The following is a 27129-nucleotide window of genomic DNA, read 5'->3' on the forward strand; positions in this document are numbered from 1 at the left end:
CAGGTTACCTCATCTTAAAGTCAATTGAGTTTTTTTAATTGAGTTTTTGGTTAGATGCTTGAAATAAGGTCTATGATTAATGATGCTTAAGATTTTTTATTATTTTGCTCAAGAACATAAAATAAATCGGTTAATATCCCACTCGTGAATTTTGAAACTTTGATTTCTCTTAACAAAGGTGGTTGTTCGACGCAAACCTTATTTCCCAGAATAATCAAAAATCAAAAAGATAAAATGGCTTTATGTCAAGGATACCAGTGCACTAATAAATTCCAGGTGCCTAGAAAATATGTCGTGCCTGAAGCATTGTGGTTAGGAAAAGGTTGTAAAAGAAGACATTTTCATATCACTGCAAACAACAACCCATTAAATAACTGAAACTAAAGATTGTGACTTTAATCAAAAAGGTATTTTCTGCAGGGGCTCTGTATTATGTTTTCATTATATTACATTACATTTGATTTGTTTGACGCTTTTATGCAAAGAGACTTTAAAAAATCAAAAATGAAGATACGTGCTAACTCAAAAAAAGCAAGAATCCTAAAGTACATTAGCTTTCAATACAACAAACTGTTGCGTTGGCTTTAAAGAAGCCAAAGCTTTCCATATGCTACTTACAGAAGTGATTTGTGTAAAATGATTCTTTGAAATGTGTACACTGTACCCATATGTAAAGCTCTTAATATTCAATTAACAAGGTGTTAGACTAAAATAATAAACCTGAATGAAAATTGAAATGAAAAGATACTTGAAAAAGATCTTCTGAAAGCAGAATCCAAGGACACATTTGAGTGCAATAATGATGATGTATTTTTTATTGCAAACAAAGGAACAAAATACAATCAGCCGCACTTTAACCTCTGATCCAATCATTCAAACAACAACATAGAAAATATTTGGTTCAGAAACAAATATAAAATGCGGTGAAAACAGGCTCGCCCTAATCATGAGCTCCTCGAATACACGTAAGATTAACGAATACTCTGTGAAAAGTACAGACCTCATACAAAAAATAAGATTTTTCAATAATAAAAAAAAAACAGCCAGCATATTTACAGGACAATAATATTTTCTATGAATCTGGCTTGCCTTAATTCCCAGTGAAGGTTTTCTTATTACAATTGTCTCAGTAACTAACTTGTTACATGTGTCCTCAAAGTGTATAAGGCATAACAATCAACCTTTTGTCTGTTCTGATGTTTTAATATCAGCAAATCTCAAATATAACCATGGAAGACATATTAAAGAACCAGTCAGTCCTCCACTTTAATGATATTTATATCCTTTATATTAATGCTTGTCATTTTCCAAAGTTTCTGTGCCTTGCGCAACCCATCTAAGGCACCAACTATTCAGTAGGGGAGACCAGAACACAACTGTACATGAGCATACAAATCAAACAGCTAATCCTACGCTAACCTATTAGCATTATGTACATGGGTGATGACAAATAATAAACGTGGTAGGTATCGAATAACTTAATTTACATGCAAAACAGTTGGAGAGTGATCCTGCACAATAACATTCATCACTTCAGCTCTTTTTGCTTTTGTCAAACAGTCTTAAGAGATGAAAGGTACAAAAAGAAAGATAGTATTTTGAAAGCAGAGACAGCAGTTTGCATGGAACCGGTTTACCAAATAACTTTAAAGCTATGAATGAAAAAAGGCAGACACGGATGAGCTATATGTCATCGACTCTGGGCACGTGGGTTGCCAAGTTGAGATGAGCAGAAAAAAGTTAATTAAAAAGCTGAAGGTTTGAGGCGAGGTCTGAACCTGGATTGCGGGCTGCAGTGGCAGATGTGTGGCGGAGGGGTGTGTGTGTGTGTGTGTGTGTGTGTGTGTGTGTGTGTGTGTGTGTGTGTGTGTGTGTGCGGCGATGAGAGTAAGAGCGAGATTAAAGAAGGGTATTCTCAGACATCTAAACCTAACACCAAAGCCCTGGCATGGGAACACATGGGTGGAAAAGGGTTCAAGAAAAAAAAAATAGGAAAATGTGCACCATCAATCTATAAAACCCCAATAAGAAACAACCGAAAAATATACCCCTCCCCCCCTGTCCTGAACGGACTGTATCACACATATATGGTTCCTTCTTCCTGCAACAAACACTTGATTGACTACACTGGGATCTCTCCAAAAAAGGTTGTGTTTTCCCTTTCATTTGAGGCCACTTTGATCCATGTGTTACTCCTGAGGAAACAGCACCAAGTGGAGAAAGGTCAAATCAAGCAGTGAGAGATGAGATCATTTATGATGTCAACTCTTTTGTTTTAACAGAACGACACTGGGTTTGTTGTTTGAGGGGGAAAAACTGTAAAATCCCTTTGGGAGCTATAACGCAGACAGCTCTAACCTACATGGTTCCTACACTGATTTTTTTCACTGGTGGATTACATTTCGAGTTTCCATGCAGGCTGTATATCCTCAGAGGAGCCAAACCCCAACATCATAGGCTGTTCTGTGATCAGTAGTGATGTCAGCCGCTCAGCGTTTCCAACTGTCCTGGGAGGTATTTCCACAATCAGACTTCAACCATATATAAACTAAAGCTTTCAGGATCCGTTTATTAGTGCTCCTCTCTCTGCCCAATTTCTTCAACACGTAGTTTGCTTATTTAGCGTCATGAATCCTCACCGCTGGGTGTCGAGCGGCAGCAGTGAAACGGTCGGTGGTTTATGGAGCCACATAGCGTCAGATGATGACAGCTGTTAAAGTCACATGTGGTATTTATAACTCATCGCTTTGATCCCACGTTTAAAATAAAATCTATAATGACCAATTGGTGTTTGTGTGCAGACAGAAATCAGAGGATACAGAGGAGGGGAAATGGGAAACACAGCGATGCAGCCTGTTATCATGGCTAAGTGGAGAGAGGGCCAAAGCCTGCTGGGTCTCCTTTGATGTTTACTGACAACTGTAATAACCAAGTTGTGCTTTTTGACTTCAGGAAAGTGACTGGATTAACACATTTCAAAAGTGATAATAGTGTTTTGGTTAAAGATGGTAATCCTTAAGATTTTCATGAGATCTACCCTTAGCATGGCTGGCATTTTTCATGCAGTAATTACCTCTCAATAGCTTTTATTGGTAGTGGCAGAGTCCACCATTACTAAACTGGATTGGCTTCCTAAACAAGAGAGATTCAGAGGAGAGGATGCTTGCATTTAATCCAGCTTTTATTGTGAAGCACCCGCAGGAAACGGAAAGATTTTGTCACTGAGGTTAGTACTCAGCAATTTTGGTTATCAGAAAGGCGCCTACAAAACAAGATAACTGTAATTTTCTGCTCTTTTTCTTTGTCAGAAGACCATTTTTAATTACACAAGTTGTCCTCTTGTAAAGTAGCTGCTCAGGGAGTGTTTGCTGTTACTACGGCAACCAGGACTGACATCTTACAACTTTAAGAACATCTGTAGTACGCTGAACTGAAGCTGGAAGTTAAAGTACTTCCACAGGGAATATCCTTTCTCTCTGTCAGGTGACGGCTCACCTTTTCAACAATAATTTACTGAAGACACTTTGAGTTTGAAAAAGCCACTAAATAACATAACCACAGGTTTGCAAGGGTTTTCTTTGTAATGAACTCATCAGTCTCTCAGAACAAAACCTGTTAAATCTCCCTTTTAATCATGTGAGTGACAAACCTTCCCTTTAACTCAATTATACTTTTAGCTTTTTGTAAAAACTCATGCAATATAATCTGCTTTAAATATCGCTTGCAGCCATGATCAACATTTCAACAGTATGAAAACGCCGTGAGTTATCAAGAGACCGTTTGGAAAATGCCACAGAAGATGTGAGATTTTATGGGAGAAGAGCAGAGTCAGTCAGGGATATAAATACTTCACTAACAAGGGTCTGAACACCTGACCTGTGACCTGTGTTAAAGACAGGTGCAAACACAAACAAGCAGAATACAAAACCCCATTCACATCAGTTGAAACAACACGGTATGCCAAAGCCTCTTAAGCCTGCATGGATAATTTCACAAGAGGCGTTTCAGCTTATTTGCAGCTCCTTGAAAATCTCCAAAAGTGTAATACAATCCAAATAGGCGTCCTTAAGGTTAAGTGGTTACAATCAAGGCAGAGCAGTAATGTTCAAAGAGCTCGTTGTGAAACCGCACTGAGAAATAGTTTTCATCCTTTAACTGAAATAATGATAATCTGTCTCTTGCGAATCTTTCTCAGTCAGTCGTTTGATTTGTCTTTTTTATTCTTTCTTCCTTTCCTTAAACATACCACTCCCTGCGTGAGATCACAGATCCGTCCATGTGGGACACATAGTCGCTGTCTGTCCCGTTGTCGTAGCAGTCCTCCGGGACGTAGGGGGAGCCGTTGTTCACTGTGGGGCTGTGCACAGGGGGCCCGCAGGGGTGCATGTTTTGGGGGTTGTAGAGATCTGGGTAGTAGTTTCCCTCCTTGAGGCCCCTGTTGGCGTCCCCTCTATCGGCCCAGTCGTCCCTATCCTTATGGTCAGGGGTGTAGTCGGGGTAAATGATGTCCCCGCCCAGTTTGGGTTTCAGATCCTGGCTGCCTTTGCTGGTCTTATCCCCGTAGACCTCCTGCAGCTCGTGGGGCTGCAGCACGTCCAGCTGGGCCTCCTTCTGCATGTCGGAGGGTCCCAGGTACTGTTTGGTGTAGTAGTCTCCTCTGAAGGTCCGGCGTGACCGCATGAAGCAGGCCCCGCCCAGAATCAGCAAAAGGATCAGGAACAAGACTCCGCCCACTACCCCGCCCACGATGGTACCCAGGCTGCTGTCAGGTAAGGAGGCCAGGGTGGGGGAGGTGAACAGAGCTCTGTGCTGGTCCGCCGCGGTGCCAGGTCCTGAGGTCTCGCTGCGTGGGGGTGCAGTGGTGCTGGGGGCCGCCGTGGTAGGGGGGGGTTCTACAGAGTAAACATGTGATGAAAAGGTTTAAAGATCTCCTATCATTTTTAGGCATATATTATTGGTCTCAGGTATATAAAAATATAAAACATGTTTATGATGTGTTTTGCTCAAAATACCAAACAGATCATCCATTTTAGACATCCCTCATATCCCTCTGTTTCAGCCCTTTTAGAGAAGTGTTGATTCTGTGACTGTACCTGCTGGCCCCGCGACCTTTTGAGCATGGCAAGGCAAGCAGTGAGTTCAGTGAGGAGCAGGCGGTCAGCTCTGCTCAGATACAGCTAAAAGCTGCCGTAATTAAACGCCATATCATGTTCCAAACCACATCAAGGATTATTTCTGAAACAGTATGGAGCTCAAATGCTTCTTTTCTTGCGGGTTTACCACAAGGTGAGTTCCTTTTTTTATCCTGCTTTTTTACACATACTCTCCCCAGTACAGGTTAGCTCTGAGTGTTAGCGATGCTTGCTAATGTAAGCAAAGACCATATTACTTCCAAAACACGTCGCGCATTGTTTCTGATAGCGACGTTTCTGATAGGGCCGAGGGTGTAACGCCAGCCCACATTTTTGATATTACGTAATATCGGACGCAAATCTGGATCAGCTTCGTTGTTCCCCCGTTTTTAGAGATGTTGGTACAGAGGAAAAGAGAGAGGGTTTTATTTTCTGACACTTTGTGAGTTCCCTGACACACATTTATGTATAGAAGACATACAAAAGTTCATTTTGCATGATAGGTCCCCTTTAAAACAGAGAAGGACAGCACAAGGAGTGAGAAGTCATACAAATAAAAGGTGGAAAAGAGCACACTTTATGTCTGTAGCGTTTGGCAGAGCGAGTGTGAATGGTTTTTAGATTAATTTATAGCAACACTGCAGAGCTAGACACATGCTACCCCAGAGACTAAAGGGTCTGTTGAAAGCTGCGCTGTAGAGCAAGAAGGAGGAAATGTGCGGGGCAGCGAGAGGTTAAGTGCTAAACGTCAGTGTGTGTGTGTATGAAAAAGACAGAGAGGTATAGAAGGACAGAGGACATGCACTCATGAGCATCTCAGTGAGCGTGATTGGCTCTCCCCCCTTTTTCTTTTCAATCCTGCTGTGGGGAAGTCATGTGAGAAGATGAAACGCTGTGTGATCGATGCAAGGTTACTGCATCTGATTTGTCCTCCGGTGCCCGGCGTTTGTGATAGCAGCCAGAGCCGGAGAGGACAGGACTTTGTGGCGCTCAAGGTCAGGATAAGTGTCTCCATTTTGACCTCCAGCGTCCGGGGCTAAGAGCAGCCTGATACCACCAGTCGATCTCTGCAGCGGCACTTCAAAGGCCTGACTACAAAGCAATATGACTCTCACTAATAGACGTCTGCGTCTCCAGGAGGTTTTTTGGCACTAGTTATCAAAACCTGATTCCCCACGGAGATGTAATGATTTCCACAATTTGTGTAACTGAGTAAGAGTGTAATTACCTGCCATTATGCACTGTGTGAGCCTGAAGGGCTACAGTTCAAGCATGACAGAGGATAATGGAGACGCACAAGGTCAGTGTACTGATATGCTGGCAATCGCCTCCTCCATCAGTCACTATCAATCCCACCCTGCAGCGCGACATTTTAAACTCATGTAGGGTTATGTGCATCTGCAACTATGTACCTGATCTGAGCCAAATGCTGCCAAAACCCACAAGGCTACGCAGACAACTGGGAATGTGAAACAGCTACAGAAGGGAGAGGGGGGGGGGGGGGGGGGGGATAAAGCTGAGCTCAACCTGGCTATCTCCACAGGGGATGGAAGTGAGAGGCCGCATGCTCGAGTCTTAATATTTGACAAGAGAAGCAACATAATTGCTCAAAGCAAGTCAGTCCTAGACAGGATGTCAGCTGTGCTTTCGTTTGGAGCAGGACTCTAAACCTGGCCTATACACAGACGGAGCATGACAGCACTTTACTGGAGCTTTTCCAGCTCTCTACTTGAGTGAGAAACGAGAAGGATTGAGTGGGTAAGTGGAGTATGTGTCCAAAAGCAGCAGTTGCTTTGTTTGGAAAAGGATTCAAAGGAGCAGAGAAGAAAGGAAAACAAGAAGAGATGCAGGGTCGTCAGGATCCACGCCCTGATGTTACAATAATGAACTCTAGAGGCAAAGCATGGATAGACAGAGGGAGTAGATGGGAGTTCTTCAGTATCCTGTGAGGATGCATGTCATAAATCAACAGCTTTCCAATAATACAAATGAAGGGAAAGCCCTAGTAAGGATCAAGAGTCCCCTATCTAGCTTTTAGTTTTAGTGTTTGAAGAATCAAAGTTCCATTTACAGCTACAATATACTTTTGAATAAGAAATGTAAAGTAAGGAGTACAAAAACATTCTTCCATGTACTGCAAATCTGTGAACACAATTCATTATGTCCCGCTGTGAAACCTGACCTTAAAGAAAACAAAGAGAAAGGCAACATGGGAGCATACTTTGCTGAACCGGCAGGGGTAAACACCCTCTTTCGTATCTGAGAAATCTGATGTTGCCAAAACCACAACACTGTAAACGTTTTGGTACTGATACTCTTTATCTGCACTCAGTGCTCCTCTGTTGCCAGGAATGTGTGAAAGTGGATCTGGGCAGGGACACGAATATGGAGGCTTAGCTCTGCTCGAAGTGACGAACTGTAGCTGATCGTACCGAGAGGGTTAACTGACATCAGAGAGGTGAAGGTCAAAAGGCACAGATTGTTATTTTAACCTCAGGTTTTAAGGTTATTTAGGGGTGTGGAAACATCAAATAGCACTTTAATACTGTTTTCAACACAATGAGTAAATGCAGGGAGTATTTTAAACATAATAACTGATAATTAATGAATTCTTTTCACCTGGTCAGAGTTGGTGATTGTTAGAAAAGTGTAAAGATTACCAACAGTAGATGAGTTTGTTTGTTAGAAAGTTAGAAAGTTCAAACGTACCTTGTACCCAGAGGGTTACATCTTGAATGCCGAGGCCGATGTCGTTGATCACTTCGCAGCGGTACACTCCAGAGTCATTGAGCTCCAAAGGGCGAGTGATAGAAAAGCTATTGTTTAATATCTCAACACCCTCTGGCATCACTCCATCCAACCTGTGCAGAAATACAACGTTAGATACATCTCAGTGTACAATACAACATACACAAACTCAAAGAAAGACATTACGTTATAACTGCACAAACGTTCTGTGACATGTCCCTGATCTGCCGCTTGTTGTTGAATCTACTATTTGTAGGCCTGATGCAACTTTGAATATGATCACAAGACAGAGATAATTTGTGCTTTCTGTATGTTAGTAGTACTGTCAGTTCAAATAAAAACAAATCTCTTGTTTTCAAAGCAAGATGATGAGAAAGAGGTGCCAATAGGCCAGCGTTACTCTGATGCATGAACCATTTGGAATCTTTTATTTATAACAGGGAGTCTATTCCGATGTGTGCAGCAGCGCATTGGACAGCTCCAGTGTCCAGGTGCCAAAAGTCATGTTGGAGGTAATTTATAGACAGAAGCTTCACCTTTTAACAATGGACTGCTTTCCAACACTACTTAAGGCTGCAAAGGATATAGCTGCGTGTTTTGTCCCCTGAATATGGGACGGAGGATGCTTCTACATTTGTAAGAAACTTTAAGAGATTGTGTGTCAGCCTGTTTGACAGAAACTGTCTTTAAAGGTCCCCTATTATACAGTTTTTCATCCATATATTATAGGTCTCAGATATATACAAATCATGTCTCTGAAGTGTTTGGCTGAAATACCAAACAGATAGTGCATTGTAGCATCCCATAATCCCTTCTGTTTCAAAAGTGCTGATTCTCTGTCTTTTACTTTAGATGAAAATAAGGAGCCCCTCTGAGAGATATTTGATTAAAAAGAGCACAATATGGGCGTTCACACCAAGTTATTTTCCCACAATAGTTCATGAGAACTCTTTTAGTTCTGATGAACTAAAGCAGATCGCGTTCACACCGCAATGAGTCCCTGGGGGTGGATTAGGCAAATGAAGCCGCTGACGTCACTTCTTCTTCTTCTGCTTTGGGTTTACTGGCAGGCCGCAAACAACTTCACGGCGTATACTGCCACCCCAAGTCCCTGGCCGGAAGTCCCCGGAGTTGGGGACTGGCTTCAGTAGAAGCTGCTGGGACTCCCAGCAGCTTCTACTGAAGCCTTCCGAGTAAATCGCCAGAACGCCGACATCTCCTCATCTCCACCGCTCCCATGTTTTCTTTTGTGTTGTCATAAGTTAATCTCTCTGAGTTTGTGCGCTGGGCTAATGCTAATGCTAATAATGCTAAAGCGAGGATAATAACATGGCGGCTTCACAAAACTTTTTGGGAGTTTTACGGGGAGTGTTTTGAATTCCATCAGACATAGTTACAGACATACATTATATACTAATAAAGGGCTGGCTTTCTAAATGCCAGTTGAGTAGCACTTGAAATGTTTGGCTCTATGAAACCTGATGTACTTATATGATTCTGTTTTCTTAAAGGTTGTATCTTCCTGGTCAAATGCACTTATTGTAAGTCGCTTTGGATAAAAGCGTCAGCTAAATGCAATGTAATGTAATGTAATGTAACATAGGGACATTTTTCTCCCACGAAAGTGACTGTGACTGAAAAGGGGGTAAAAATGGTTCTGATGAACTAATTTAGTTCAGGGGGCTTTTTGGTGTGAACGCAAATATATCTGAGTTCTGAACTATTGTGGAAAAGGTACTCCGGTGTGAACGCGCCTAATGGTGCTCTAGGAAGAGAATCAGGTGATAAGGTGGGGGGTAGGGGGGATGTTACCTTGGTTGGTTATTGGCTAATGGTTACACAAGCCAAAAAATCGTTATGACATCATAAAGTGGCATAAATCTGATCAGCTAATTTTCATTTTTTATATAAATGGATCAGGACAAAAAGTGAGCAAATCTTTTTTCCTGAAACTTTCAGAATCTCTTTACACAGAGGGAACACATGTTTATGTATAAAATACATGAAAAAGTGGATTTTGAATAATAGGTGACCTTTAAAGGCGGGCTCTAAGGGGAAGACAACAACGATTATCTTAAAACCCAGCTCTTAGAACAATTAGTTACTGAGTGTACTGTGACTGCATTTCTAATGAGGAGTTAAGGCTTTCCCGCTCACTTCAATACAGTGAGGCTTTCAATAATCAGCATTAGCGATGCACTTCTGTATTTGTTTCATCATTTCCGTACTAATGTATCTTTCTGTATTTCCCTCAGATGTGTGTGGTGTTGTGGCAGACATTGTAAACAATGTTCACTAAATACTGACATCACTGCAGTTCATGGATAATGATTATAACTTGCTACACCTATCCTCACCTACAGGATAAAAAATCAATCAAATGGTAGTCGTTCCAAAAAGTGTTTCCACCAGTAGACATTCTTTAGGAAAACTGACCTGGTCCATGTGAAGAGACGGGCAGGTGGGTTGGCCTTGGCTCCACATGTGAACTTCACATTCTCTTGTCCCACATACCAATTTTCTTCAATTCCTGTTATCGACACCACTGGTGAGACTGTAAAACATACAGTTTTGATGTCAAATAATCATTTGTATTAATAACTAAAACAGGTTTTTATAAAACTAGATTTGAAGGCGGTGTTATTATTCTTGTAAGTTTGGTCTCATTTCTGAGGGTACAAGACTAGGACTCAATAATCATTCAATGTTGTCCCAGCAGCTTGAAGACAAATGAGCTTTTCCAGAAGGAACAAAGCGTGCATTATAAGCACAGTAGAGAGCGATGACAAAAAACGAAGGCAGTGCAGGACTGCAGCAGCGTACAGGATCTAGTGGTGAACGCCAGCCAGCAGAACAAACACATGACCCTGGGTTGGTGGAAAGTTAGAAAATGACAGACTCACTCAGGCAGTAATGTACTGCAGCTAATAATAAACTACTGCCTCACCGTGACACAGGAAAGCAGGAGGATGCCCAGCACATGCCACTGTAATAAAACATGGCAAACACTGACCTAGGAATCCAATATTTCATTTTTGATTTCTCTGGAGGACAAATGAGGAACTCATTACAGCACACAGGAAGCTCATGGTGTCCACTGAACCTTTTCACGCAGCTCAACGTTCAAATTGTGCTTCTTTTGCACTTAAAATCCCTTACCTCTGCATTTGACATGATTTATTGAGCTGGGAAGCCTCTTTCTTCCTGTATTAACCTTGGTTTTCCTGCGTCTCTGCAGCCTCCCGCTACTAGTGTGGCTGCTGAGGCCTGATCAATATTTCATAAAACACCTTCATTAGCCTGCACTCACAGTCCAAACAGACTAACCCTTAGTACTGCTCGCCAAAGAAGTATGCATCAATGATTTTAACATTAAGAACACTCTTAAACGGCCCCTTTATGGGAAAAGAGGGACGGTAGGGATCAGGCTGTTCATAAATCAAGTTCTTAGCAGGGGTTAATATCAATAAATATACCGTACCTGCACAATTAGAACTATAATTATCGGTAATTTGCCGCATATAATGACCGTTCATCTTCGGGATTTCAGCATTATGTTATAGTATTGAGGATATTAACAAAAATGTCAATAAACAGCATAATCTTGCACATTTAATTAACCCAATCCTAACAACATGATCAGAAGAAAACATTTGGTGCAGTTGGTAAAAGATGAATGCGTGATTTTGAACATTTGAAGGTAAACTTTAAGCTGTGCATATTCTATATTGTTGTTCATGGTCAACCAGTGCAATGATGTTCTTTGGACAATGATGGAAATTCTGTTAGCAAAACACCTCTTTCCAGTCCAAGTTCGTAGACTACAATAACTACATTTCATTCATCAAACGACTTCGCATTGTGCGGGGCTTTTATATTATTTACATTTTACAACTTTGAAAGATAAATATCTTTCTCTGTACCCAATGAACAAGCAATTTGGAAATGAGCTTTTTCTTGTGGATTACAGTTTTGACAATTAAGGTCTATGACACAGAAGAGCAAGCTACATCAGGCTAAAGCTACAGTAGATGTAGTACGACCAATTCATTGATTGTTTTGGTATTTCCATGAGATTTCAATAAAAAAATCTTAACCAGTCAGATTTGAAACACAAAAGTCTTATAATTCAACACTTACACTGCACATTCAGTATGTAGGGTATGCGGAACTCTGTCTGCAGGGCCGGGTGGCGCACCACGCAGGTGAGCAGCTTCCCCTGGGCGTAGCTCTGCGGGTTCCACATGTAGCGCACACGTACGGTGGAGGTGCCGTTGGGCTCCTCCTGACTCCCCTTCTCACTTCGTCCATACAGCTCCGTCTCCCAGAAGACCTCTGCAGCGGGGCGGCCGCGCTCTGCGATGCAGGTCGCCACCAGCGACTCGTTGCCACCATCCAGCAAAGCCGCTGGGCCCGCAGACACATAGACCTTTGGCGCCACTGTGATAAAGAGAGCAGATGAAAGAGAGTGGGGAGGAGGGGAAAGGAAATGACAGAATGGAGAAAAGATTACAAATGAATATTGATCTTTGTGTGTATATGAATAAATAATGTACATCATATAGTGTATGGACAGATGGAAGGGGCCTTAGTACACTCATCTGCCAAACAGAGCAGATTGACTTCTTCCATTTCACATATATGCATTAAATATTGATGAACCACGCTATTCAATCAAATGGAGCCATTTCAGTGGAGACTAAGCTGTCTTTATTGCTGTGTGTCCAACATATGATGTGTTTGAGGAAGGGTAATCTATTGTTCCCGCAGTGCCTGATGCATGAATTTGGGGACAAACCCTTAATGTGCAGAATGAGAGGCTACTGGCACTCCACACTGTGGTCTGTTTGTATTTGACAGTGTTGTGGTGGAAGATGAGGAGCCGGGTTACTGTACACTTCTCAGCGCTTTCCAGCTGAGGTAATGTTAGACTGGCTTCCTGAGAATAACAGTGGGTTTATAGAGAACGAGGACTTTCTCAGCAGAGAGGCAAAACAGATCCCTGCAAGAGACGTGACCAGAATAACGCAACCCTCTACCTGTTGTGCAAAGCAGTAAAACAGTTTATGCATTGGCCTAGAATAAACACATGGGGCTCTGTTTAATAATCACTAACTGTCAGAACATGACACATGGTAAAGTTCAGCATGAAAAAAGAGGAAAACGGACAGTGAAATACAAAAGACGGCTACACAAGGTTACACTTGGGTTTAATTCTTCGTCTTTGTCTTGTAGTGCTCCACCTCGTCCCTCTCTGTCCATCTTAAAAGAACAGCTGTTACGTTTACTGCAGTAGTGACAGTTTTAAGACACACGTGGGGGGCACACACCACATGACAGGGCCGTCACCTTACACTTCTGCCGCCCCACCCCCCCCCAACTCCTCTCCAACTGAGCAGGAGGCCCAACAACATATTTAAATAACTCCAGGCACCCCTTTTTCCAAAAATAACCTGCCGTCTCCTGTACCCGCTTGCAGGGGCGGGGACATTCTTCCCTTCTCAATGCCCCTGGTTACAAGCCCCTGACTATAAACAGTAGCTGCTCTATGTTAAGAGTCGAGCTGGCCAAAGCCTCAGAATAACTAAATCAGAGACGTGTTAATTTGGAGTTGCTGTCAGGAAGGGAGGGGAACACTTTGGATGAGTGGAAATGCTTTAGGGGGAAGGATAACGATTTCCCTTCAGCGTACATTCAGCTGCATTGGCCCTTTCCCGCCCACATACACACTGATTCAGATATGCACACCGAGCACTGACGTCAGAGTGGGAACCCCTAGAAGTAAACGATTTAACTGGATCTTCGCGAGTCATGCATCACGCCTGGACATTTTTACAGGAGGATTTAGCATTAAAAAAAACTATAAATTGGCAGTAACTTTTGAAATAATGATGTATAGCAGTTCTTAAAAGAACAGGCATCTTTTATGCTTTAGATTTTGAATGCTGTGAAGGAAAAAGTTGGTTCTCAAAGAAAATAAAGCCAGTGAACTGAAACAACTATAAATAACAGTGCAACGACTAAAGCTTGGTCCATAAACTGATAGGTAACAGAACAAGAAAATATAAGATTTAGGACATAGATATGGACATGCAAGCAAATATAACTTCATGACACATGCTTTACGGAAACTGTGTGGAAGTTAAGCATTATTTGAATAGACTAAAAGGAGAAATGAAACATTTCTCACCATAGATAATCTATGACCCTCATCATATTCTTTCTATGGTGATTAAGCAACTCCAGCCATCTCTCTGTGGGGCTGATTTCTCAATGTTATGACCTGACAAAGATAGAATCTGCATTATTGGCCACATTAATGAACACACTTCTTCTAAAAGTAGTTTGTGGTTTGAATATTAAGTAGGGATGTCCCGATCACCTTTTTTTGCTCCCGATCCGATTCCGATCATTTGATTTTGACAATTTGCCGATACCGATTTTTCCCGATCCGATCTTTATGCAATGCATTAAGACAAAAAAAAGCATTCAAGTTGTCCCTTAAGGTTATTTTTTTATTTAAATTGGATATTCTATCCAACATGGATATAGCTTCTTTCTTTCACAGCAGCATTGGATCAGTTTAGTTGTGCAGCATTGGATCAAAACAAAAATAAAGCTTATCAGTACTTGTTAGCTTACTGCTACAATTAGACACTGCACCCTGCCCACTCTGTTACCAGATTTGAGAGAAATAAGCAACCAGGTCTATGAAAACAAGCCCCAAAGAAGCAACACATACATGATGTTGTGTAATTTGAATCCAAAACTAAGGCCTCAGGATGACTTTAAGACTTGAACATGGTCATTTTTGAATACATTCAACATTGAATACAACATTTTAAAAAAGTATTTATTATAAAAAAAAAAAATAAAAAAAAAATCCCGATCCCCGATTTTTTTTCCTCCCGATTCCGATCTTTTGAAAATCACGTGATCGGCTCCGATCCCCGATCACGTGATCGGATCGGGACATCTAATATTAAGCTTAAATGCTTATTCATTAAATCTGCCTTGCCATAATTTTGTGTCTATATGTTTTGTTTAAGGTAGATCAATTGCTGTTCAGCACTTCAAAACAAAGGGTCATTGTAATTCATTCACTTTATGTGTCATATTTTCCTCCTCTGGTTCCTTCCTGTTGCTTATATTGGAGCATGCTTCCCACTGAAGTGTTCATTAAAGGCTTGGCCTACTAGCGAGAACGCGTTGAGCCAAAACAAATATTGCGTGTGTCGTGTTTCAAGATGAAATACATGACAAGGTTTGTATCAAGAGTGTACATTTATGAAATTAAGTCGATGTGTACTGCACCTGTTAATCGTTATGATGTGTCGTGACTAAAGTCTATTATTGGAGGGTTTGAGCCTTTTCATCGCTTTACTTTAGTTCATTTGAAAGGAATGACAATGAAGTCACGTGCTCTTTCCTTAATCTCAAAGTATAAACATCAATTAAAACTTGGAGTTCAGTAGCTCAAACGAATACACACAGCGAACACGCAATATTCTGTATATTACAACAATGCAAATTAACTGTGGTTAAATGTGTCTATATTGAACATACGCTAACGTGGTGTTGTCCTGAGTGTTTTAGGGGTGCAGGCAGCCATGTTTTCATTTCTCCAAATACTTGTGAAAAAAAATATAACCAAAACAAGGCACGGATGATGAATCTGATCTTCATCGCTGCCTTGGGAATATGCTTAGTTTAGGTCTGTTAATTGTGATGTTCAATCTTTAAGAAAATAACTCTATACCCACATGACATGTATCTAATTGCCAAGACATGTATTTCTAACATAATCACACCCTAATTACGTCTGAATTGTAAAGTATGTATTTGCGTATATGGGTGTACATGTATGTGTGAGCCATAAAAGAACTAGGCCTGAGAAGCAGCTGAGAGGGGGGGGGCAAGGTGTAGCTGAACTCTGTGAGGTCCCAGACACACTGGCTGTCACAGCAGCATTAAATGTACCACTCATTAGTCATCAGTCTCCCCCAGTCTCTGGAGGGAGACAAGAAACTACTGCCTACAGAGCCATCTCCAACTCTCAGCAATGCCTGAGTGCAATCTAACCACCAATTTAGAGTTTGAAACATACGCTGACCGCAGAGAAAGTTCAAGCTCTGAGAGTGGATAACTCGATGTACCCAAAGAGAATATAGAATCGTAGGATGAAACCCTCTTTATTTTTCACACATTCATGCACACAGCACACACAGTGAAATATGGTCTCTGATTTGTACCCATCCTAGTACTAGTAGCAGTGGGCAGCTATTATACAGCGCCCATAAGCTGCAGAATGCACATGCTAACACCAGTGACAGTGTATGTTTATATTTGTATACAGTATTTATTTATGTATGCTTTTTGTTGGGGTTACAATATCAAGGAAAAAGCCTCAAGATAAAACAAAGATGGAATTGATAAAAAGACAGATTATGAAGAAGCTAAATGTACCTAAAAGTATATTATTACTTTCAGTCAAGATTGCCAAGTTTGTCCTCTGCTTAGTTCAATGCCCTTGAGAGCCTCACAAATGCCAATTTCTTAGCATGGGGTATGATTTCAAAATGAGTGACAAGGGGTAAAGAGGGCCGAGCTGACAACAATGCTCCCTGCCTCGAGGGGAATAGCTGCATATTGAAATCTTAAGACTGTTACTATGTATGATTTGTTTTCATGCAGCCTGGTTAGATGCAAGTGAATGTCTTGAGAGTTGCTCTGTATCACACCCTGCAATTAACTTGTTGTTGGGCCTCTGAACTTTTTGCACTTTGTTTACATGAGGAGAGTCTGTATATTCCGTATAACTATTCATGTGTGATTTGCATACAAGTGGCCTCATGGAGAAATGAATTTAAAGCTGACATAGCAGTATTTCACAGTGAGTGACACATGGGGTGAGGGAGGTGAGATGGACAAAACAGCTTCTTCACAGCTGCAGATTCCTATAGGGATTTAAATGTAGAAGGGGCTGTGTCCAGGTAGTGATTTAAAAAGCTAGGTGGCTTCAGGGAGTTGTTTGTTCCTTCAGGGCAAACACTTAGTAATCACCTAAGCTTTGCCTAATCACAACCAACAGTGCCCTCCTTTGAAAAGTCAGATTAAATAACAGCTTTAAGAAGCACTCAATACAATAAGAAGGAAGTGACAGAGCTATACTTTACCTAAAACATTTACTTTGGTTGATGCTTGTGTGTTGCCCAGAGGAAATGTAACCACTTTGCAGGTGTAGGTCCCGACATCTGCTAAGACTGCTCCTTCGATCGTGATGGAAGCATCTCGCACGGAGGGGGAAACAAACGAGATGCGCTTGGCGTAGTCTGGAGAGATGGAGGTTCCAAACTCGGGGTTGAACACTGCCAAGGTAATGGTGCCTGAAGGGAGACTGCGTTCCCAGGAGCTTTGCGTGAGGTTTGAGCCCACCTCTATTCTGCAGCCCAGAGTGATGTTCTTCCCCAGCACGGCGTTCACTTCCTCAGGAACAACCACCTGGTTACCGCTGGCATCTGCTGGGAAAACACAATAGAGATCAGATTCAGATAAACAACAGGATCAATGCTGAAGCTTTAATTAACTGTTAAAATGTACACTCTTAGAATCTAGATTTGAATTTGTCAAACAGCTAATTCTACCACGGCCATTGTGACGGATATAAGAGAGATTATTATTCATAAGTAGCTGCAATGTGCCAAGACTGAGGCTCATAATAAATGTGTATTCATGATTTGTGCAAGATGCATTGCACTGGCTCATGCATTTATTCCTGTCACTCATCAACGACAAAGTATTCCCAAAGTCACAATAACAGCCATGATTAGTTTGAGACATGTTTCTCCTGGGGTAAACGACCAGACTTCGCCGTGGTTAGTCTGAGTGCTCTGCTTTCCCTCATAATAAGCAACACACTTTCACCGCAGGACACTCAGACTGTCCCCCTCGCTAATTGTCAGAGCACCTTTCAAGCAGGAACAGGAAAAAATTCCCTGGAAGGAGATGAAACACATCAAGCAATCTGGTTTTATACCCTCTTTTTATTAGGCCCTTAATTCAACTTGAAGCCCACCACAGGTTTTTTGGACCTGTTATTTGATATAGGTTATTTTAAGGTAAAGTAATGCAACATGTAAAGTTGGTTTTGACGATAATGGCTAATTGAAGGCTGTAATACATGAAAGAAAGTCAAAAAAATATGAGCATGAACAATGAGAAAAATCACACCGGTCCCTAACCGTGAGATATAAAAAAGTGTGATTCAGTGTTTTGTGATGTGAACGCTGTATGGACAGTCGTCTGCGTGTCACACTTGATAAACGTGCTTCTGAGTTGAAGCAAAAGAAAACAAAAACAACCAGCTCAGAGGGAATTAATCCAAACCTAACCTGAAATAAATCCTAAATTGCAGTTTACAGCCATGAATGGGAACAAAACACATGTATCCAAGTCTATCCAAGGCTATTCTGTGAGCATTATCACACAAGTGAGCCATTGATAGACATATGTTTGCTTAAATATTCATCAAGACACTTTACAAAATCAAAAGTGAATTGTGGAGTAGATCCACAATAAACCTTGTGAAAATGTTTGCTTTGCAGTGAAAATGTAAAAGAAATATTTGAATTCATTGAAAATATTATAACAGTGTGCCTCAGTTTTCCTGAGTCGGTTACACTTGGAGTAAGCTATATTTGGGAGCTATACATTTCCATTTGGTACGTAGTCTCGGATGTGTATGGAGTAAAGCTTATAAAAAAGTGATCCACTGGCTGGTATTTTGAGTCGCTGGCATGAATGTGAGCGGTAAGCCACAGCAATGCTATCTTGGTTTGTGAGGAATATAGCCAAAGGAGGCTGAGGCTCCCCGTGCTCCATTACGTCCCCTGTAATTTCACAAAGACACACACACACACACACACACACACACACACACACACACACACACACACACACACACACACACACACACACACACACACACACACACACACACACACACACACACACACACACACACACACACACACACACACACACACACACACACACACACACACACACACACACACACACACACACACACACACACACACACACACACAATGTGTGTCTTCCTATGTGAGTCAGAGCGTTTGGTTTGAATGTCTGCTGAGTCCTAAATGCATGTTGCATTGTGTTGTGAAGTTCCCTGCTGTGCTATAATACTCCAGCTTTCCTGTATGTTTGTTTCTCTGCTGACCCACATATTCAAAATATTTTCCTTGTGTTTCTTGCCTTACAATGTAAACGAATCCAGTACAGTTCTGCCCTGTATTTAGACTCTTAACCTATTAAACTAAAGCATTTAACTCAGCCGGCCATATTTGCCGTTCAGTCGGAAAGACACTTGGGAGAGTCGCTTAGGATTCTTATTCCATTTCTCAGAGATAATGTAGGGTTTCAATTACAGTTTTTCCCCACCTTTGAATCATGACCTGATCTAAAAAAAGCTCGCGCTGCTATAATGCGCATGTGTTACCCGGTGTTTGCGTTGCGTCTGGAGTCCTGAGCTCTGGTGTGGGGGGGAATAAGGGTCAGAGCCGTGTGGGTTTTACATTCTGTACTCTACGGCCATCTGAGCTGACCTGACAGCTGTTTGTTGTCGCCTTACTAGTGCAACTGCTTTAATAAAAATATATTGCAATGATAAAAGCTGGACAGAAAGATAAATATTTGCAAATATATATATTTAACTGGTAGGATATAGATGTCTTGCTGATAAAAATCCTCCTGCAACACTTGTTGTCTGAGTGGTAAACTAACATGCTTGGCATGCGTGACATTGTGTTGATGCATGAAGACACGTGTCTCCGACCAGGCTCCTGCTCCCCAACATGCTCCACATTCTGCAGCTACCTGACACGACACTCCAACTGCTACCGAACGTAGTTTGTCTATCGCAGTGTGTCAGCTTTCAGGCCTGTCAAAGCATACAGAGAAACTAGACTCCATCCATGCTATGTTCTGTTTGTTTTACAGTGAGCATTTGGGAGTATGTAGGGAAGGAGGGAGAGAAAGGGGGGAAGTGCTTAAAAGAAGGACTCCACCCTTAACATTATGGGAGGAGAGACAGATGGCCTCTGCATGGGATACCTAAAGCCAGGAGGAGAGTGGGGAAACTTGGCACGGCGAGGCTGGGACCATAAAGAACACAGCCACAGCTCTGTGAAATATTATCTAAAATACAGCAGGCAAATGAAATGTAAGCAGTCGCTAAACAAACCGTCATGGTGTTTCATCAAGAAATACAGGCACAGATAAGGACTGTCACTCATTTCATTGCTGGTTTTCCATTTTATCCAAGAAAACAATATGTTTCCAAATGTTTAGAAGGAACATGAAAAGTTCAATCAGCAAGGAACAGGAAGAACCCTGGCCTGTAAAAATCTAATTTGACTTGAGAAAATAGGCTGCACTTTTGCCCCCTTTTTTCCTTGAGAAACCCAAGGAAACAATGAACTCATGGGAAGGAAATGCTTGGCCTTTGAAGAGATGCTTCATATTTGTTTCTTTCCCTCCTGACATCACTAATTGCGACAAGCTGCTGCGTGGACGCAATGGTAAATCAAAACCTTCCTGTTTGCCTAGCAACCGGCTCAAACATTCCACGTCGGCCACTTGATGAGCCAAGATCTCCACCTAACCAGACCTGACCCAGCTTCAGGCCTGACTTCCCCAAAGGAGGACGCCGTCTCCTGGATAGAGACCCTCATGTTGAAGCCATGTCAGAGCCGTGTGAGACAGGAGGGATCCAAGGCCAGAGACATTCACAAGCAGCAACACGATAGACAATATGTCATGTTCATGTAGACAAACTCCATGCATAGATTATCATGTCAAGCAGCACTCACGGGGACTGATCTGCAGACCTCACAAGAGAAGAATGCAGACATGAGATCTGTGCAGTAGGGAGTGTGGTTTAAAGCGAGAGGAAACTGAGTGCTCAGCATTCAGAAATGAATATAGTAATGCAGGGAAGAATAAGGACACAGAGCAAGGGATAAGACAGTCATTGAGAGGGAGTACAGGAGTGAGAGTGACACAAGTTAAGACCTGGGTTAGGATATAAAACTGTAACTAGGCTGGGTCAATCATTTTTACAAGCTAGTGTTAGTACATGACAGTTTAACAGAGTTAAGACCCTCAAATCAAAGATACTGATACAAATATGTATGGTGTGCTGTGCACTACAAAGACACAATTTATAACGTCATGTTATCGGACTCTGAGCAGCAGTATTTAGGTCATGGGCTGATTGATGACGGTGTTATGGGTGATAGGTCTTCTGACATCTGTGGCCATCATATCTATTGTTTATGATAACCTACATAGTTTAGATGTCACTAAAGTAACTATTTACATTGAGTCAAGAAGCACATTCATCTTGTAAAGTAAATAAATACATTGTAGCTGTTCATTTTGAATAATAAATGTTTCGATAATAAGATAACAACTCCAATAGCTGTACTGGTTGAAGGTATGTTTGGCTACCTGTCATTCTACTAGCCTAGTTCTCATCCTCTTCCCTGCTTCTGTACTTTTCAAGTGTGTGTAGGAGGTGAACACAGGCTGAAGGGCAGTGTTTCATTACTGTTTAATGAATGCAGTAATTCATTCCTTGCTCTAAAGACCCTTAGTTTAGTACAGGCAAATCACAACATTAGCTGACCATTAAACTTCCATCTGATACCAAGGTCACATTTAAAAATAAAATTGCTCGTTGACATGAAGTTGAAAAACTGTTTTGGCAAATCTCACACAAAAACAGTCAAACAATATGGATTGATATATGAGTATTGTAACTTTGAAGTCATAAAACAATGAGCTATTCAGTAATGTCTCAATGGACTTATGCCCGCTACAGCAACCGTTCCCAGCCCACAGCCAAGCTCTCCAAGTCTCAATGCTTTTTCTCAGAGTTGTATGAGCCTTTAAACACCAGAAACTCAAAGAAGTCAATAGGAGGTGGGGAGCTATTTGTCTGGTATTGTTATTTTCTAAAGAGGTGACCGGGAAAAGAAAACAGACAATGCCTGTATGCCTTACACAGGACCCCAGACCGTTGCTTTATTATTTGTGACGCCTATAACTCAGTCTCAATCAGTCGGAGACAGGATAGGCCAAGTGGTGTATCGCCTGTTTTATAGCATGTCTTTATCGTAAGAAATATTTGTGCAGTGTGAAAGAAACATTAGTCCCTACACCAGCTCTAATCTACCCCCTTCCTTCCTAGCATTGTATCCTGTGAGGGTGTGAGGCTTTTTCAGTGGGCTAATTCATGGTGGAGACAAACAGAGGCTGACAGGCCTTTAAAAAAGAGGCGTGCGGGCCTCTTTCACACATCACCATCCTCTTCAAAACGCCTTTTTCATTGCTCTCCCATAGCAATGTGGAATTCTCCTCATCCAGGGCACATTTGATTAAAGATCCATGCTTAAGAGAAAAAGATCAATAGTGTTGACATACAAAGTGTCAGGATAGGTTACAACCTCTCATCAGAGTCAACTAGGACTATGCTGTAGAACTGGTGAAGAACAATGTCTGCCACTGTGTATCGAGGCAACGCAAACACTCCTACAGCATCCTGCCTTATTGTGTGGGATTTGTTATTGTTTGTTGTGGGGGTTTGAGGTATTTCAGTCTCTGACCACAGTGATGTGGAGACAGAGGTGGGCAGCAATGTTATTATTCCATGCAAGGAAATGCATGAAAGGAAGTACTTTCTTGTGAAATTGACATTTGGAAAGGTCCCAGATGTTCACAGAAAGCAAGGGAGGACATTTTCTCAAGCTGCTGTGTGAATAGGTAACTTCATTTTGGGAGTTTTAATTTTAGGCGGAGAAGCTACAATAAGGGTCTTTGTCAATTAGAGCCTATGTGTAGGACATCCCTGACACGTTAATGCTAATAGAGACCGCAGTGCCCTCAGTATCACACCACCACAGTGGCGTTAAAAAATGCACTTGGGTAGAATTGTTGTTTATGTCAGGGTCTGCTAGCTCATCAAGAACATCCTCTCCTGTCCTCTTTTAGATAGCTGACTGCTCTCAAAAAAAACCTTTATCTCGTCTCAGAAGCTGACAGCCATGAATGAATGTTTAGACATATACTACATAAAACAATTAGCCAGACATCACTCAAACACAACTGGAGCCTTTATACTTTCAGCTCTTTTATGGTTGGCCTAGTATCTGTTTAATTGATTTTGGTAAATTATTCACAGCATCCGCTAAAATCTAACATCAAGCCAAACAAAGGCTACTTTGGAAGGATAATTCCAGGTCCAAGCCTTCACGTACTGTAAGTCTCTGTAATAATAAAATATACATTGTTGGCCTCATATGTTCAAAACAACTCAATTCAACTTTCAGGGATTCATAATATAACAAATCAGATTTTTTTAAATACACAGGTTGGTGTTTTTTCCACAATTTACAAGTTACACTCTCCTTTTAAATTATATCTTATAAACCCAGTCTCAATTTTCATTCATGAGGACAGAAATAGACCAGGCCCTATGTTGGGTGGCGGGGGCGGGGTGGAGCTGTGCTGAGGAGAGAGAATGGGTTCTGTGCTAATCACAGACTCCACTGCCCTTCGCTGGGTCTAAATAGGCTACTGTACTTTCATTAGGCTGATCTAACATAATGGAAACATAGTTTCCCACATGCCGCAGAGACCCCAGTGGGAATTCCACTGTTTTTCTTTAAAAGAATTCCCATCATTCTCCAATTTTAGATTTCTTGTATGTAAACAAACCTTTTTAAAGGGATCGACATGTTGTTAGTGATTGTCTCATGTAATCTGCACACTGGAGTAGTTTAATAGGTCTAGGTATTGCTGTGAGAGAGATAGATCTGAGAATGCTGGTGGAAGGTGAACAATATACTGCTAGGAAGTAAGATCAGTGTTTCCCCTACTATTGTCTTGGCGGGACGCTGTGCCCTGCCAACGGAGCCCCGCGCCCTGCCTGAAATTCAAGGTGTTTTTTTTTTTATTTAAAATATATATATATTTATAGCACCAAATTGCAACCGAAGTAATCTATCTACGGTCACTTTTCACATTGAACATGTGCTCTTTTATTAAATAAACTAAACGCCTATGTTATTTATCCAATGTATGTACATGTTTCAGTGTCCACTGCTTTGTGTATTCTCATTCTCCCTCCACTCTGTTTCTGAAGGGCGGGGCTCCGCTCCGTTCCCCCCCCCCCACACACACACACGAATGCACACACTCACAAACAGAGACAAGAGCAGAGGAAAGGAGGAGAACAACAAAGTGTAAAAAAGTCAAACAAATCTGCATTATTGAACTACAGTATTGAATTTGACAGAAAACAACAATGAAACGCCAGCAGAAGAATAGTCTAATGCTGTCAGTGGTTCTCAAACTTTTTCTGTCAGGCCCCCCCTTTGGAGAAAAAAAAAAAGTCGGGCCCCCCCAACACAAATAGTCAGGCTCAGTGGTGGCGCCAGAGATTTATTTTGGGGGTGCTGTGGGGTAGCTTGACGTTTCATAGAGGGTGCTCAAACATTTAGGGTTTCCCATTAATGTACCGGTCGCTACAGTGGAATGTTCTACTGCAAGAATCCCCACGCACATACACAGTGTACCCGCGACAGTTACAATGAAGGCTCGATAATCAGCTCACGGCATATAGGTGTAAGCAGGGGTAAAGTGCTATTTTTATAGGTGGTGTGTGGACCTCACATAGGGGGTTCCGGGGACAAGCTCCCCCGGGAAGATTTTTAAATATTGAAGTTAAAAGCATCAATCTGGTGCACTTTGAGAGCAAAATAAAGAGATCTATGGATACATCTCTCAACACCCATATGAAACAGAACTGTAAACAGATTCACTTTTTCTTTATGGATATTTTACAAATCACTCCCCTTTTAAACTTTATTCTTTTTTTTAATGTCATATAGTATTTCATACCTGTTTTTAATTTATTCTCTTATTTTTTTATAACTATAATGATCATATAAACGTGTGCCTCGGAAATAATTGTTTACATTAATGCTGACCAAAACGTTTGAGAAACACTGAGAGAGTCCTAAAGTTTAGCTCACTGAGTCTCTCAGTCTGACAGGAGAGGACTCTCCTCCACTTTGTTGTTGAAAAAACTCCTTATATCTGTTAGCGTAGCTCGCTAGCACCAGAAGCTAACAACAACGATCTCGGGTACCGGTGCGCTCTCTCTCTCTCGCTCGTGCACGCACACAAAATGGCTCGTTCCACACACACACACAGAGCCGAGCTGTAATGAAACACAGAGACCCAGACGTAATAGTACTGTATCATATTATTTTCGAATCAATAATTTTTGTTTTGTTGTAATAACCATTTTTCCTCCTGGTCCCTGTCATGCCTCTGCGCCCCCCACTTTGAGAACCACTGGTCTAATGAGTTGGGTGAAAAAAAAGACAGGAGATGTGAGTTGGTTTATTCAGTAAATTAGCTCAGGATAATTGGATGTTCTGTCTACACCTGTTGATGTGAGGCTAATGCAGGACTTGCTAGCTTGATGCTACCGGCATTTAGCGGCAGTGACTCAACAAATTGCCTCTTAAAATGTGTCGTCAGCAATGTATGACAAGCAGACTGCTTGTTTAATGTTAGACTCACACCAATAGCTCAATATGATCATAACACGATTGCTTTCATATCAGAGATCAGATGAGGTGGAGCTGCCTCCAGCAATAGAGGATGAGGCAGAGAGAAGCAGCCGCAGCACAGGGTTGCAGCAGGTATTTAAATGTATCAATGAAAGGAAGACGTGTAGGCTACATGATAAGAAGGGAATACAGTTTGAATAAAAGTAGTACAGTTTAACACTGTACTGTATTACTTTTTAATGTACAAATACGTTGTTACTGTACGATAACAATAATCCACAGCTCCTCTCTTTGCTCCAGAGGATAAAAAAAATTCAAATTTGTATTAAGGGGGCACCCGAGCAGCACCCTGCCAAGGCAGTAAACCTAGGGGAAACACTGAAGATGTATAACCAAATGCAGAACAACTTGTGTTAAAATAGTGCTATATTAAATTAGGCTTTTGTTTTAAGTGCTCTGTCTAGCATTCACCTAATCTTAACTATTTCCTCATAATGCGGCCTGGAAGTTTAAAGATTGTTTTATGTGGCCATTGAATAGTAACGGAGTTCAGAAGAACAGTTGTTCTTTAGATAAAAAGTTAAACTTTTCTAAAAAACAAGTTGTTAAGCAGTGCTAGTAAGACTACAGAATTCAGAGGTTTAGTTACAGTTCATGATAATAATATTATTTAAACTTGTTTAACTATGCTACATTTGGATGCAGCTACCTCTAAGGAATTTCGCTAATGTAAGGTATAACAAAACATTAAAAGAGGAAGCTGCTTCACAATTACAGAGGAAGTAACACAGTCCAACAAAAGCAGCATCTGTACTGTGTGTACCATGGTCAATAAAAACAGTAAGTAGTTTGGTCAGTGTGGTATTTCAGCAGCATTATCCTGGTCAGAGGTTGTTCATTTTCCCGGCACACCCACTTTTCCCGGCACACACTCTCACCCTGTTTCTGCAACAGATTAAAACCCAACTCTTGATTTTCACTTACCACCCACTTTGAACTGTGAGAACAAGGAGATTTAGGTGCCTAGGTCATTTGGGATTAAGAAAAAAAATCACAGCGGATTTTACTTCAGCACAAAAATATGTATTTGATAAGACGCCAATGCAACATGATTGGCCAATTGCGTTGTTTATGATGAAATTATATTGCCCTGTATCTTGTACAGTCTACGTCTAGACTTCAATCGAAGGGGAATATTGTCAACACTCCCCTCTTTGCAATGTACTACACACCCCTCCCACAGTTTTAAATCCATGGAGCATCACATAAAGCCAGAAAGACAACATACAAGTGTATTTTTTCTGGTACTCAGGTTACATGTCTGGTTTGTTCCCATAACATGAAGCCCACTTGGACATAGAAGACAAATATTTTGAGAATATATAGTCAGTAGTACCTCATTTAATCCAGGTCCAACCAGTTCACGGCTGTAGGGTTAGTCAATCTTTAAACTCTGACCCCTGCTCTTTAAAATGTAATTCAATCTGTTTTGCAATAGCTATTATTCTAACATTGTTTTTAAGCCCTAAATAGAACTGGCCACTTGTTTTGTGAAGATTCTTTTCGCAATCTATTTAGAG

The 27129-nt window shown here is 41.3% G+C and overlaps 1 protein-coding gene across 2 annotated transcripts in view; it reads right to left on the reverse strand.

Moving 5' to 3' along the window:
• Nucleotides 1-792: 792 nt before the first annotated feature.
• nectin3a (nectin cell adhesion molecule 3a) overlaps nucleotides 793-27129 on the reverse strand; it is a 32813-nt gene continuing 6476 nt past the window's right edge. Inside the window, exons 2-6 of one of the 2 annotated variants that reach the window (XM_079674673.1) lie at nucleotides 17057-17401; nucleotides 12021-12320; nucleotides 10317-10434; nucleotides 7842-7993; nucleotides 793-4892 (exon numbers count right to left, since the gene is read on the reverse strand). In XM_079674673.1, the coding sequence (XP_079530799.1) occupies nucleotides 4237-4892; nucleotides 7842-7993; nucleotides 10317-10434; nucleotides 12021-12320; nucleotides 17057-17401 (1571 nt within the window). In that variant the 3' untranslated portion in view covers nucleotides 793-4236. The remainder of the gene's footprint in view (nucleotides 4893-7841; nucleotides 7994-10316; nucleotides 10435-12020; nucleotides 12321-17056; nucleotides 17402-27129) is intronic. The other variant, XM_079674674.1, reaches the window with a different exon arrangement.

This window comes from Notothenia rossii, assembly GCF_949606895.1.
Source record: "Notothenia rossii genome assembly, chromosome: 4".
NCBI classification, from domain to species: Eukaryota; Metazoa; Chordata; class Actinopteri; order Perciformes; family Nototheniidae; genus Notothenia; species Notothenia rossii.